This window comes from Falco cherrug, chromosome 3 (assembly GCF_023634085.1).
Source record: "Falco cherrug isolate bFalChe1 chromosome 3, bFalChe1.pri, whole genome shotgun sequence".
Lineage (NCBI taxonomy): Eukaryota > Metazoa > Chordata > Aves > Falconiformes > Falconidae > Falco > Falco cherrug.
In genome coordinates, this window is record NC_073699.1 from 57,523,949 (window position 1) to 57,538,003 (window position 14,055).

Sequence of the window (14,055 nt, forward strand, 5' to 3'; positions counted from 1 at the left end):
AACATAAAGCAGTGCTTTTATCATCCTCCAGGAAATTTACAGGCAACCCAGTGATTAAAATATCCTTCATCTGGGAAGTATTCTGTAGGTTACTGTAGGAAAAGAGAAGACCACATGTTGTGCATTCATTGTAAAGTCACAGCAGATTATCATGCATTAAAGAGGAGCTGTTATAAGGAGTTATAAATAACATCTCCTATCGCTTTTGAAAAACTGCAGCTGCTGAAAATTTCCATTTGTCTACGACAAACTGTGCTTCAATAAAGTGTGTTCAGAAAGAGGACTTGCCAAGGAAGGCAGTTCCTTGTTTCAGTTAATAAAGAGGCAAAAAACTTTACAGGCAGAACAAATTATCTCCAGGTAATTTGATCTATATGTAAAATCTTTTATGCTATTCAGCAACTTGACTGCAATTTCCAACAATTAATCCCATAAATGTAATAGATATAGAAATCAATAAAAAGTTTGGAAGATTTTTAAAAAGACCTAAAAATATTATTATAAAAATCAAAATAACCACTTTTTAAATACTTCAAACATTAACAAAAGAATATTTGCGGAATGTCTACACTGTGTAGCTTCCGAGTACTAAAATATTTGTGTGGTCTCTGTCTGTTAATCAGCAAACTGTATAGGAAATAAAAAATCTCTGAGAGAAACCCTGTCAAGTGTTCAAAAATGCATTAAAAAACTTTTCTTCTAATTTCTTTTGCAGTTATTTATTCGTTGGCTGATGCCAAGGTCCATCACACTGTTCTCCAGTCATTCTGATACAGTGATGTATGCAAATCACTATGTAAATTTGATCAAATAAACTGAGACTGTGTCTATATTGGCAAGTAGAACACATCAATAGGCCTGGATACGGACAGCAAAGCTGCTTTATGTTGAGATCCCGATACACATACTATATGCATTTTAGGTACGACATAGTTCAGGTTAGCCCTAGGTTAGTGGGTTGGATGGGGGTATCTATATCAGTATTCTAGTTAGGATCAGCAGTGCACTTTTGAAGAAAACCAGATCGCTCACACTTGTCGCGTAGGGTCTTGGAGTGCGCGTAATAGATTCCTTTTGAAGGAAACCAAACCAACAGATACATGCCCAGAACATATCCAATGTGTTCCAACCCTAGTGGTCACTGCATCCACAGGCCTTGACTAAAACTGGTCTGGACTGGCACATTAGTGGTATGGACGTCAGATCCTCAGCTGCCCTTCTTTTGCTTTTGAACTTCTCTTACTTGCCAACATAGAGATAGGCTTGGAACTGGAAACATCCTGAGGCAATACAGCCACAACATAAGGTTAGATGAAGTACAAATCCATTATCCAGTGTAGCAAGGACTGAAATATCCCGGACGACAGAAGAAAAAATCACAAACACACGGTTGTGCAATAAGAATGAGCTGTGAAACAGAACAGAACACAACTTTTAAGATAGCTCGCCCGCATCTGCGGGGTTATTAGCGAACCTAGGAAAGCCGACATCACTGGACTCAAGCAGTTTGCTGAGCAAACTCATTGCTCTGCAGAGTAGACTCTGCACAGGACTAGGGCGCATCTCACTCTTCAGTCTCCGAGGCACAGACAAGTGTCTGTCCTGCTTTTAGCTCAAGTGACTATCCACTAGCACAATGCTGCACCTGCGTTAGGGAGACTGCTGTCTGTGCACCTAAAGCAAAACTGATCAGCAGGGAACCCCCAGTAAGGCCAACATCTATCTCTGCATGTTTAGAGAAGCTTCCGAAGGCGTTAAGAGTGGAGATCCGTTCTGGCACAGCACCAAACCCATCTTTAAAGGGATTTCCAAACGCGTTTGTGGGAAGCGGCCCACACACACTCAGGAAATGCTGCTGCGAGCACTGACTGCTGTACCGCCACCGTTAACAGGAAGCGTATGACGTTACATGTTTCACTTTGCATTCAGCTATGACTGCCAGTCACGAGGTGGCACTGACACTGCGGGCCACCGTCAAAAGTCACACCGGCCCCGCTGGCCTGTCAGCACGCGGTGCTGCTTCCCTCCTCATGTCTGGCAGGTGAGGAGCCCAGGGGTGGAGGTCGAGGCTTAACAGCCAACGGGCCCAACCCGGCCCGAGCTGGCCGGGCCGCCGAGGTAACGGCGCCGGGCCGCGGCAGCCCCGGGCACTCGCTGAGGCGGTGGGCGCTGACCTCCCGCCCCACCGACGGACGGCCCCGATGGCCGCGACCGGCCCGATGGCCGCGACCCGCCCCGCGCAGCCACGGCACTGCCCTCACGCCGCGGCGGCTGCGGCGGCCTCTGCGCATGCGGAAACGGCGTCGGGCACCGCCCCGCCCCCCCCGCGGCCTGGGGGACAGAGGGAGGCTCCCGCGGCGACGGGCGGGGCGGGGCGGGGCCGCGCCGGTGCCCGGATGTGGGCAGGTCCGCGCGCGCCGCCGCTTCGCAGGGGGACAGGGAGGGGGCGCGAGCCGCGCTGACCTCGACGCCGCAGCCTGCGCGCGCCCCCGCTCACCCACCCGCGCCCCGGCCCCGCGCGTCCGCCCCGCCCCGCCCCTCTCCGCCCCTCTCCTCCCCCCCGCCCCCCCCCGCAGCTGGCGAGCCGGGCGCGGAGGGCGGCTCGCGCTGCTGGCACGTCGCTGACACTCGCGCGAGGTAAGCGGCCGCCTCGCGCCGGAGCGGGGCCCGGGGTGCCTGCGTGCGTGTGGGAGGCAGCTCGCCCCCCGGCCGCCCCCCCCCCGGCTCCGCCGGCTCCCGTCAACCCTTCCCCTCCGGCGCCGTGACCGGCAGCCCGTCCTCGCGCGTAGCGGAGCCGTCTGCCCCCGCCTCGGGGCCGACAGGCCGGCGGCTCCTCCCGGGGCCTGCCTCGCCGGCCGCGGCCCGGCCAGGGCCTGCCTGCGGCCGCCGCTGTCTCCGCGATCGCGGTGGGAGCGATCGGCCAGTACCCGCTCGCCCACTGCTCGCGAGTGAGAGCGGGCGGGGGGCGCCCTGCGGTGGGCGCCGCTTCGCCGCCGCCCCCGCCTTGCCCCTCAGCGGCGCTTGCCTTGGCCTGAGGAACTCTTGGCCGGGTTTGGGGGCGCCCTGCCAGGCCCCGCTCCAGAAGGGCTGTCACGGCGGGGCGCTGAGGCGGATGACACCGGGCCCCGCTCGGCGGCCTTCCCCTTTCCTTCCTCTCGAGACCCGTCGTGGGGTCTCAGCCGCGAGTTACGGCGCGGGGGCTGCGCCGTTCGGGTGCGGCTGTCGGTGGGGGATGCTCCTGCGGGACCCCGGCGCCCTGCCGAGCAGGTGGGCTTCCAGTCCGGGCCGGGACACAGGGCTCGCCCCCGCTGTGAGGATTTGAGGGTGTGGGAGTTGTGTTGTTCTGTTTTTCCTCTACTTCCTGCACCAAAACCTGTGATTGCAGTGTAGTTTGCTCTTGTACTTCTCTGTCTTCCCTTCTTTCCATAATCTGGTTTTTGCTAGAGGGGACCTCCTCCAGGCAGAATCTGCCAGTTCTTGAATGCCTGGAAAAGTCCTTGCTTTGCTGTGCAAAGTATTAGTAGGAAACAGATTACTATTAAAGAGCTAGCTAGCTAGCTAGCTCTCTTCGTGGGAGGAGAGTGTGTTTGTCAGTGTCCTGAGGAACAGTAGTGGTGACGGAAGGGTTGTATTTTCTGTTTTTTACTTGAAAGTCTTTCCTGAGTACGGCATGTCACATGGCTGAGAGTGACAGTGATGTTTGTATATGTCTGGGGAAAAAAAAAAGAAGGTCTAGGTGTACACAGTATGTGCCATGGTGTTCTCAAATTTTGATGGTCAGTGTTGTCCTCTAAACTAAGAGAAGACCAAAGACTTACTCAGCAACTAGAGCTGTTATTTTCAGGGTGAGTGGCTTTTCTGTGGCCCTGATGGATAGTCTTTGACTAGTGGAAACTCACAGGCTTGCCAAGTGTCATGGACTCATGAGTATTGGAGCTAAGGCATACAAATTCTGTTACCTGCTCCTTAGGGAGAGATGTGGAAATAGCACCATGAAAAGTGCTGTTAGAGATTTCTTCCCTGGGTAGAATTAAAAAATGTATCTCAAATACGAGTCACTGATCATGCAGCTTCTTTAAAGGAGAAAGTCAGAGAGCGGCAGTGGTGTCTGGAATTTGGGTGCTATCAGTCTTGCATGGTTAGAAGTGTCTTTATTAAAAGAGTGGATAAATGGAGGTTAATGATGATTTAAAATCTGAAAGAAAAGAAAAAGCACAGATCTTTTTCCTTTTGGATAATGAACAATTATTGAAAGGAGCTTAAAGTTTCAGATTGTTAGAGAAAGACATGCATTTGTCAGTACTGGATGGCTTACTTTAGTTGTAATGAAATTAAAGTATCTGGTCTGTGTTGTACAACTGGAAACTTACAGTTCCTGTTTGACCTTAAAATCTGTCAAATTTAACATTAGATTAGTTAAGGTTTGAAAAAGTAATATAAATTTGTTACAGACATATTTGTCATTCTGTAAGTAGCAAAACTTAATATGTAATTATTGACCCCAAAAGATGATAGGAAAGTTCTGAGCACTAGGTATTACAGTAAACTTAATTTAAAAAAATATTAGTGAACTTTGCTGAACAATTATTACTTACACCATAATAAAAAAAGTGTCTTTCAATAAGTGAACTTAAAAGTTTCAGAATCCACAAACAGATGTGAAAAGTGTGATTAACTGAAGCTGTGAATACTTTTTACTGTGGATCTCTACTATTTTTCAGACTATTGTACAGATTAATTTCTCTGTCATTGACATCAGTTGTCGTGAAGGCACCATCTTCAACCGCCTAAGGCAGATGTCTTAAATAATGCTACTTTGTAGGGTTTCTGTCTCGGTATTGTAGCTTCAGTCATTTTAGAAGGAACAGCTACAGGTGGTTGTTAATGTCTATGAAGTTCTGTAGTAGCAGCCATAAAACAGTAGTCTAATGGATTTATTCAGTATTGCTGTGAGGCGCAGGATTGACAGCTTTCATAGCCCACTTTTTTGTTGGCTATGAAAGACAGCAGAATACTGCTTTCTGGAAAAATGAGAAAGGCTGAGAAACTTCCTTTGAAATGGTACTATTTATTATCTGCCACCTTTTGAAAGGTAAAAGGGTAATGCTTAAGACAGCAAAATGCCAAAAATTGTTGGATATGGAAATAAAATTTGTAGGTTGTTGGTTTTTGGTTTTTTTTTTGTAAGAAACTTTGAAGTGAAGTATTGCTTGAAGGGATGGAAGAGGGTGGGAATGCCAAATTAAAAGTCTGAGAAGCAAGTTCATGAAGTGCTTACTGCATGAACATTTTATATTCTTCACAGGTGGAATGAAACATCCTGTTTGTAAGCATACACATGAGGAATGCTCTTGGCACACCTTGATAAGTTACTTAGGCCTAAACATCGATTGCTTCTTGTAAAAACCTGTAAGTAAAATAAATGTAATTTCATTTGAGATTGCTTTGATGTGTTGCTTTCTGGTCAGTTAGCATGATCTGCCTCTAAATAAAAGTGAGTATCAGTTACCTTATTTTGTAAAACGGGCAAATCTTTGGTTATATTAACTGACACTGCAACAACAGTTGACAGAAGACTGTAAAAGCTGAATCAATTACTGTGTTTTACAGAAATGGCAGCTCAGAAAAGGAAGTCTATGTTAGTAGAGCCTTCTGCTAAACGTCCAAAGGTGGACAAGAACAGCAAACAGTCAGTGAAGAAGGAAAAAGACGTGTCAGATACAAAACATGTCTCAAATAAATCAAAGCCTGGTCAGTGTGCAGTGCAGGAGAAAACTGTCCTCAAAACCTCTGCCACGTCAAACAGGTCAGTGACAAAAAAGTAAGTAATTGTTGTTCTAGTTTATCTTTATAGATTAAATTAGTGCAAAAACAATCGAAGCAGAATGAATTTGAGTTAAAGATGCAGCTAAATAGTTATATTGTACTAGTGGGAAGATCGGCCTTAAGTGTATTTGTATGTATATGTATCTGTATGATATTAAGTATGGTATCTGCTACATGGTCTTTCTCTGGCACCATGTTAGTGTCTTGAAATCCAGAAAGACTTTCTCCAAAAAAGTTTCAGAAGTGAAAATAAATCTAGTATGATATAAGCTAATACTTAATTTGAAAGCCACAAGTGACAACAATTAAAAACTACTAGAGATGTTAAAAAGCATTCATCTGGGGTTCATAGTTCAGTTTTGCCATGCATAAAAATTAAGTACTACACTTAAGAGTAACCTGGTGGAAGTGAAGTCTTTTTAGAGTGATTCTAGAGAAAATTCTTCTAAAAGTGTTGAGGGTGTAAGATCTAGTGTTTTAAAAAAGAGGCAGAGCTTAGGAATGAGAAAAGTGTTGACAAATTCTACTTCCTGCATGCTTAAAAAATAATTATTTGGATCTTTCAGTGACAACACCAATGAACCTGAAGTAGGAATGCGCATGACTACAAGATCATCAGGATTCAACTTGAATAATAAAACAATACCTGACAAAAAAGTCCAACAACAGCCTAAGTCTACAAAAAATAAGGAGGTATGCCAGAAAAAATCTGTGCAAGAAATTCCTAAGTCAAAATGCGTAATTGCGCCAAATGAGCCAGTAATGAGGAGATCACAGAGACTGCAGCAGTTAACACATGTACATGTACCAGCAAGATCCCTGCGCAACAGAGAAATTAAAGAAGAAAAAGCTTTGGAAGTTAAGCAAAGTAGCCAGGCAAAAAGACACACTCAGAGTGCTGCAGCAAAAGTACTTAAATCTGCTGGAGAGAAGACAGAACAGAAAACGACAAAAATAAAGCCAAACAATACAAGTGAGGATAAAGAAATACGTGTGGAAGTGACCAGCTCTCTGAAGGAGAAAAAATGTAAAGCAGACAATAAAAATGATAATTCCAGCAGCTTTCAACACAGCCTTCAGGGGTCATCATTATGTCCTGATGAGGCTCTCCAGGAAGTTAAGAAAGACCAAGCAGGCCCTGCATCTCCTATTCCCAGCAACACAAAGAAAGTCGAAACAGATTCTCTTAAGCCAAATTCTAAGACAGTAACTAAGGAAAAACAAGTGCATCAGAACATAAAAAACAGTACAAAACCAAAAAAGATTTCACAGCCACCTGCAAGTGAAACTAATGTGGCTGATCAACCAGAGAATGATGCGAAATCCAAAAGAGTAAGCATCCTCGAACTTTGTGAAGAAATCGCAGGTGAGATTGAGTCAGATACTGTAGAGGTGAAAAAAGATTCCCCTAATACAGAGTATAGCAAAACAGAAGAAAAGCATGCCAACGTACAGTTTCAACAAAGTGAAATGCTTACTCAGAAAGAACCTAGTCAAAGTACTCAGTGCAAACGTTTTTTCCCTAGCAAAAAAGGAATGCCTGTCAAATGCACTCTGAATGGTAGAAATAACTCCTCAAATAAAAACTCTAAGTGGACCAAAATTAAATTACTGAAAGCTAGTAACATGAAGCAAAGTAACTTCAATTCTGCAAATGCCCCCAAGCTTTCTTTGTTGAAAGATTACCCTGAAGTTTCAGAAGCAAGTCAAACAGCTACAGAAGCAGAGCTTTCTAAGGCGCAAGGCAAGCTGTCAATAACAAGACTGTCTGAGAATGAGAGTGCAGCTTGTGTGCAGGAGAAACCAGATCCTTCACCTGAAAGAGCTGGAGCTAAAGAAGTGATATTAGAAATAAAACAGCCCACAAAGAGGGGTGCAGAAAATGGTTTGTTGCGTAATTTGACAAAACATTTATGTGAGCCAAGATCAGATGAGGTAAGTAATTTTAATCATGGTGTATAGTGGGAGGGTGATTTAAATCTGGTCTGTTTTCTGAGAAAGCCATGCTCAGAAAGTTTAACAATGACTTCATTTTACAGTAACTTAAAATGTATTAAAGATCCTTTACTGGTGTGTTGTCACAGATAGGATGATAGGAAGCTGAAAAATGAATCTGTTCCACCCTCCTAGGTTCTGTAGTTAAGGAAATGTTGATCAACAAAATTTCTTGCTGGAGCTGGAGGTTGTACAGATTCATAGGGACACTTTTTGATGACTTGAGCTTGTATAGCTGATCTGTTCTGAAAAGGTGTATTAAAAGAAATGAGAGGGAAGAATACATTCTCTACCTGAATGAGCTCCTATTAAAATTTAAGATTTTAAGGGCACAAGTGTTCTGTGGGAAGTATTTTACAAGCTTACATACAAAACAAGAAAGATTTTTTGCAAAATTAATACCACAAACTTAAGTATGGACTAGCTAATCAGTTGCATTTTGTTTCCTTTAAGTAATGTAGGAATCGGAAAACTTGTGCTGTATTCACGATGATAATACTTAGTTAAGTCAGTGATTTTGTTAATAGGTTAGAGGCATTAAATAGTTCAGGTTTTTTATCTAATGTTTTCTGTTTTGTTTAGAACTTCCGATTACAGCTGGAATCAAGTCCAGAACATTCTCCAGTAAAGTATGTCACAGCTCCTAAACCACCAAAACAACTAAAAAAAGAACCTGGAGAAAATGAACCTCAAGGTAACTGTTTACTACTAATTTTTCCTCTTCTTCTGACCAGTTACATGGGAAGCCTAAGTCTTCCTTTCAGAGGAGTGTTTCACAGAATAAGGTACAGTTGGTGCAGAACTAAACTTCTGACGTTGGAACCGTTTACCAGGGGTTCTGTATTTCTTTGCGTGTCACACCCATGGTCACTTTAGTAACAATGGATATCCCTTTATTTCTGGGCTATGTAGTGGGAGAAAGAGGTGTCAGTTTATCTACCTACTCTGCTTTTGGTGCATCTTTGTGCCTTATGCATTAATAATTTCATGCTTAAATATGCTCCATTTGAGTTAAAGTGACAGGTTTTTTAAAAATGCAACCAACCAACCAGAAAAAAACCTAATCGAATAATTTTCTTTTCCATGTAGTAAAACTTCCAAATTTCATTTGGGTTCTTCTCTTAGATTGGTTTCTGTTAAGGATTCTCTGTTGGTTACCACTTCCTTCGAATAAGTTTCTGCATTTCTTTCTCCTAAATAGTTCTGCTTGGTCTTGACCAAATTATTAATTACATAACCACTCTCCTGTTTTTATTTCATAGTCTTAATTTATCAGCTTGTGAATGCAGTTTGTCAAACCTTATGATGAGTGTGATGCAAATATTTTGACTGAAGTACATTTGTCTAAGAAATATTGTTGATGGATCACTAACATATCTCTTCATTAACTTCCCTCTTCATATTTCATCCTTTTGCTTTTGGGTTTTGGTTTGTTGCGGTTTTTGGTTTGACTTTTGTTCTGCCTTTTTAAATCTGAAGCTGCTTTTGAGTGACCTGTTTAACTCTTCAGCTTTACTAAATATTTCTTTTTCCCTGCCATTGTATGGTACTTTTGAAGGGCAAAATACTCTTAAGTGTATTGTTAGAGAATGTAAAAACCACTTATTTCTTTTGATATGCTTGGTTGTTTTTTTTTTCCTAAATTGTTATAGAATGCACCTCGGATGGGGGCATACTGTACATTTATGATTCTAATACTATACATAGAGCTATTTATATGGGTGTCAGTATAAACAGATTTAAACTCCAGTGTAGTGTCACTTGTTCATCTGCTGGCAAACTGCTATGCAGAACTGCTATGAAAATATTGAAGAAAATTGCATATTTTTTGAAGTATGTATGGAGAAACATCTGAATACTGTCTTAGGGTTGGATCCTTTTTTTTTATTGGCCATGAACTTATTGCAGAATTGTCTTGAATATATTTTTGCAAATTGCTATTTGTGTTGTAGCTCAAATTTCCTTTGCAACCTAAAACTTTATAATGAAGTTAAAATCTTTGATTAATTGTAGGTTTGGCTCCCAAGCAGTTGACACAAACTTCATTTACCAATCAGACTTCTGAAACTGAGAACAGGTATAGTATTTCATACATTATGGAATTACAGTAACCTTCCATAGAGGTATGAGAGGTTTTATTATGCGACTGTTCTATTGTGTCCCACACTCGACTTTCAGTTTCAAATAAGTGACTTGCCCTTTATAAAAATAGACTTTCATTTTACCCAGTTATTAAGGGATGTTTTTATTTTGTTAAGAAAATTATTAAGCAATATATTTGTAACTGCACATTTATTTTAAAAAGTAGCATTTAACAGAGTTGGGAAAGCATATTTAATGGTCTCTGGCTCAAATCAGATGATAACCAGAGGGTATAGGAAGGGTTTGCCACATGATTTTCACTTACTGAATTATTTCACTTATTTCTGGAAGAGTTTTCTAATCCTTAAGTTATGGGAGTGTTGTGTATATAAAATCCTTAATTTGGGATTGTTTTGTAATTGCTGTTAAGATGAAGGTGTTAACAAGCCATATAAAAAAATTATTCTGTTCTTACTGCTGACTAAATTTTTCTTACTACTAACAGTTCAAGTTTATGTTTTATCCTTGATCGTGTTGACTGTTGTAGTTTTTGAACACTTCTGATATAGTCTCTGGTTTTAGCCAATTACAAGCTAAAGACAGTAATTTCTTTGTACTTGGTACTTTGAGCAGAACGTTGTTGGCACAGTGGTTAGTATATTGATACCATTCTCTACATCTGTAATAGAGACAAGAAGAAATGAGGCAGTTCGTTTTCAGTACATCTGTTTGAGGCCAGATTAACAATTCTAATTAACCAGCCCTTTTGTACATGTTGAAAAACTGCTGCTATGGAATTTCACAGAAGATGGGTGGTAAGGTAGATGTAAAACTAGTCAAATTAGTATTTTTAGATTTTTCAATGAATATGACAACTTTGATTTTTTTTTTCCACAGTTTTATTCTTGACTGTCTTAACAGCTTTATGGTATCTAGTCAAGTTTATTAGCTTTATTAGCTGAACAAGCCCATATTGCTTTACTATTATTTGGATATATATTTTTCTTAACCTGCTTTCCATACAGTATCCAAGATTTAAGCCATCATTCTTTCTGTATTATTCCTGTCATAACAGAGTAATGTGCATATCTGTAGCATAGCTCTTTAGGACTTCGTAAGAAAAGGTTGCAGTGGGTAAAAGCAAACCTTAAAGTAGCTACTTAATGCAAATTTTGGGGTACATGATAGGAATAAAAAAATTCGCCAGGCATTTTCAGAATGTTCAGATTTAGTACAAAAAATGCTGTTTTAAAAATGTCTGGCAAGAATTTTTATTTTTGAAAAATCTCACTGAGTTACCTGGTTACATGTACTACAGCAGCTGCTACAATTTTAAGTGTTCGACTCTACATATTTTCTGTTTCTAAGCAAACCAAGGCTTAAATACCTAGTTAAAGTGTAAGTATTTTTGTGTGTGTTTTGCTTTGGTGATCTCCACGAGTTTTATCTAAATCTGGAACTAATGTTGTTTTTCCTCTGAATATACTGTTCATAGAATAACTTTGCTGTTGATATATTATAGTACTTTTCAGTGTTCCTTTCAGTCATGACAAGGGGAAACTTAAACTGAGTGAGAGATATTCCAGTGATACCCATGCATTTATTCTTCAGGTCCTCTTCTCCCTCCTTTGACTGACAGACATTAGAAGAGAATAAATTTGAATTGAATTTGAGAGATTTACAACATCTGGTTTATGTTGCCCACTTACATTTGTGGGAATATTTAAATGGTCTGCCTCAGCAGACTAATGTATGATACCTAAAACTAGAAACCTTAACCTTATGTAGGAAATACATAGCATTAGGTACCATCAGTCATGCTCTGAAGGTGCTTCAGTTAAACGTTTGTGTGAGTGGTTGTGACTAACCTACGCCACTTGCTTATAATTTTTTTTTTTAAGAAGAAAAATAATCTTGTAATTAGGCTACTCACAAACTGTATTTTTTGGTTAATCCTTTTATTTCCTTATTTTTCCATTTGAATTAGAAATTAAAATATATAGGACTGTGTTTTGGGTAATTAACTTAGATTTGCATCTTGTTAAAGTTTAGTTATACTAATCACAATGGCTTTGAGTACATAGGATGACATGTATAATCAGTCCCTTTTTTTAATATTAAATATATTTCTATTTCAAGGGTTCCATTGTCAAATCCTTCATTAGCATCAAAATGCAGTAATTTCCTACCATCTGAGGAACATATTCAGAAGCTAAAAGAAGCAGGAAAGGATGGTGATAAGCAGATGATTATAGTAAGTAATACCCTTTTAGTAAGGCTTATAGCTTCTGAATAAATTACTTTGGAATTTGGAGTGCTGTGTTTTTATGAACTTGTCTAAAAATCATTACTTATACATACTACTATTACCATTGTAAATGATTTGTGAAAGCAGAACCTGTACTAGGTTATCATCCAATGTGGATGGAAAAATGGAGTCAGACAGACTTAATGTTTAAAGCTGATTCTTGTTAAAAGAAATTTCTGCATTTTTTTAATAGGATGGCTATTAGGTAAAAATGCAGTTGTTTTAGGGAGAATGAATTTGCCTTTATGTGCAAAGTCTGTTTCTTAAAATTTCAGAATTATAGGGGGAGGTGCATCTGGCAGTTTGTGTGCAAAATTAATGTCAACTGATTTATTCCTACAAACGTCAAGATTTTCCTGTGGATGCCCTCATTTTCACCATAATATTTAAGCAGCAATACTAATTTGGTTATGTGTTTGTACCCTTTTTGCTATTAGCTACCAAATGCAGGTGTGTCTTTTAAAACAAGAAAATGCAAAATGAGAAGGAGAGGTGTGACACAGTCTTTTCGCTCTGTCTTGTAGAATCACACAACTTGATAGTGAAACAGTTGCAAGTTTTTGGTTGTGTTTGGTTTTGTGGTGTTGATAATCCACACATCAGATAATCCTTGAGAAATGAAAGGCTGGAGTTGGGAAGCTAGAGGGAGAGGAATCCAGGCCATTAGGAAGGAGGACTCTGTAGTAACCATAAGAAATTACCCTTTCACATATGTAACTGGTGGTCTTGCTAAATTGCATTTTTTTTCAGGTAATATATGGATTATACACATGAAAATATTAACTAAAATAGAACCAGGCACATTCTAAATGCTCTTATATCCATACTGAAATATTTCAAAATCAGAGCTTCTGAAAACTCAATTGATAAACATATCTGTGATTTGCCTAAAGTGATACAAATTAGGCACTTGAATGCCCAGTCACAGAATGATAAATAAACTGTGTCTAACTTTTAATAAATATTTCAGCTATTGCCTCTTTGAAACTCATGTTACCAACAGATCTAAAATTCATGATTGAGTATCTTAACTGTATTAAAAGGACTGTAAGGACATTCATTCCTTTTAATTTCAGTAAAGCTAACTTAATTTTTGCTCATACAGTAATGGAACTTGAGTGAAGAGTTGCTAGGATATTCAACAAGAAATACATAACTTTCTGCTGAGCTGAATGCACTGAAGGGAGGTTGTGTAGCTCTCCTCTACAGTATGTGTACAAGGAGGTTTTCTGCAACTCCCTGTGCTGGTAGTGTTCTTGTTTTCAGCCCAGATTAGGAGAGTACTATTTTTTCCTTAGGTATTCAGCAGTAAAAGTTTTAAGTTATATACCTAGCAAAAGTTTCGAATATAAAGAATGGGTTTCAGTGAAGAACACCAGCGAAAATGGGAGAGACCTTCTTTCTTGTTTGCTGTGTGTATTTCTGGAAAATGCAAGTGAGCACTGTATTTAAATTTTAGATGTGAAAGTAACAGTTCAATAATATTTAATATTTTCCGGCACTTCATACAAATCTAATTCACTTTGATTTCATTGAGTTCAGAGCAGGCTTTTTATTAGGTTGAAAGGGTATTTTGGTAATGCCTGTAGTTCACTTTACCAAGAAAGCATTAGGTAAGGTATTGCTCTGCTGTTCTTTTACCTGGGGGAAAACTGCTTTTAGCATTGTCAAAACATATAGAGGAACCCAAATACTTGTTAAGCCATTTTATAAAATACTATCCTTGATATGAGTTACTGTGGAAACATGGCATAGTTACATCTAGAGTAGTGTTTGCTATCATCTGGAGGGGAAAAATCACTAAATTAACTTCTAAAGTACCAGGCTTTTCTCATACTAATACT

General features: G+C 40.2%; 1 protein-coding gene across 6 annotated transcripts in view; it reads left to right on the top strand.

Moving 5' to 3' along the window:
- Positions 1-1,961: 1,961 nt before the first annotated feature.
- The window catches only part of ESCO1 (establishment of sister chromatid cohesion N-acetyltransferase 1), a 35,731-nt gene continuing 23,637 nt past the window's right edge, over positions 1,962-14,055 (top strand). The window contains exons 1-7 of one of the 6 annotated variants that reach the window (XM_055704287.1): positions 1,962-2,041; positions 5,306-5,409; positions 5,611-5,821; positions 6,393-7,761; positions 8,404-8,515; positions 9,835-9,898; positions 12,043-12,157. In XM_055704287.1, coding sequence (XP_055560262.1) covers positions 5,613-5,821; positions 6,393-7,761; positions 8,404-8,515; positions 9,835-9,898; positions 12,043-12,157 — 1,869 coding nt within the window. In that variant the 5' untranslated portion in view covers positions 1,962-2,041; positions 5,306-5,409; positions 5,611-5,612. Of the gene's footprint in view, positions 2,042-2,403; positions 2,638-3,247; positions 3,268-5,305; positions 5,410-5,610; positions 5,822-6,392; positions 7,762-8,403; positions 8,516-9,834; positions 9,899-12,042; positions 12,158-14,055 lie in introns of those variants that run through there. The other 5 variants (XR_008731259.1, XM_055704289.1, XM_055704286.1 and 2 more) reach the window with 5 other exon arrangements.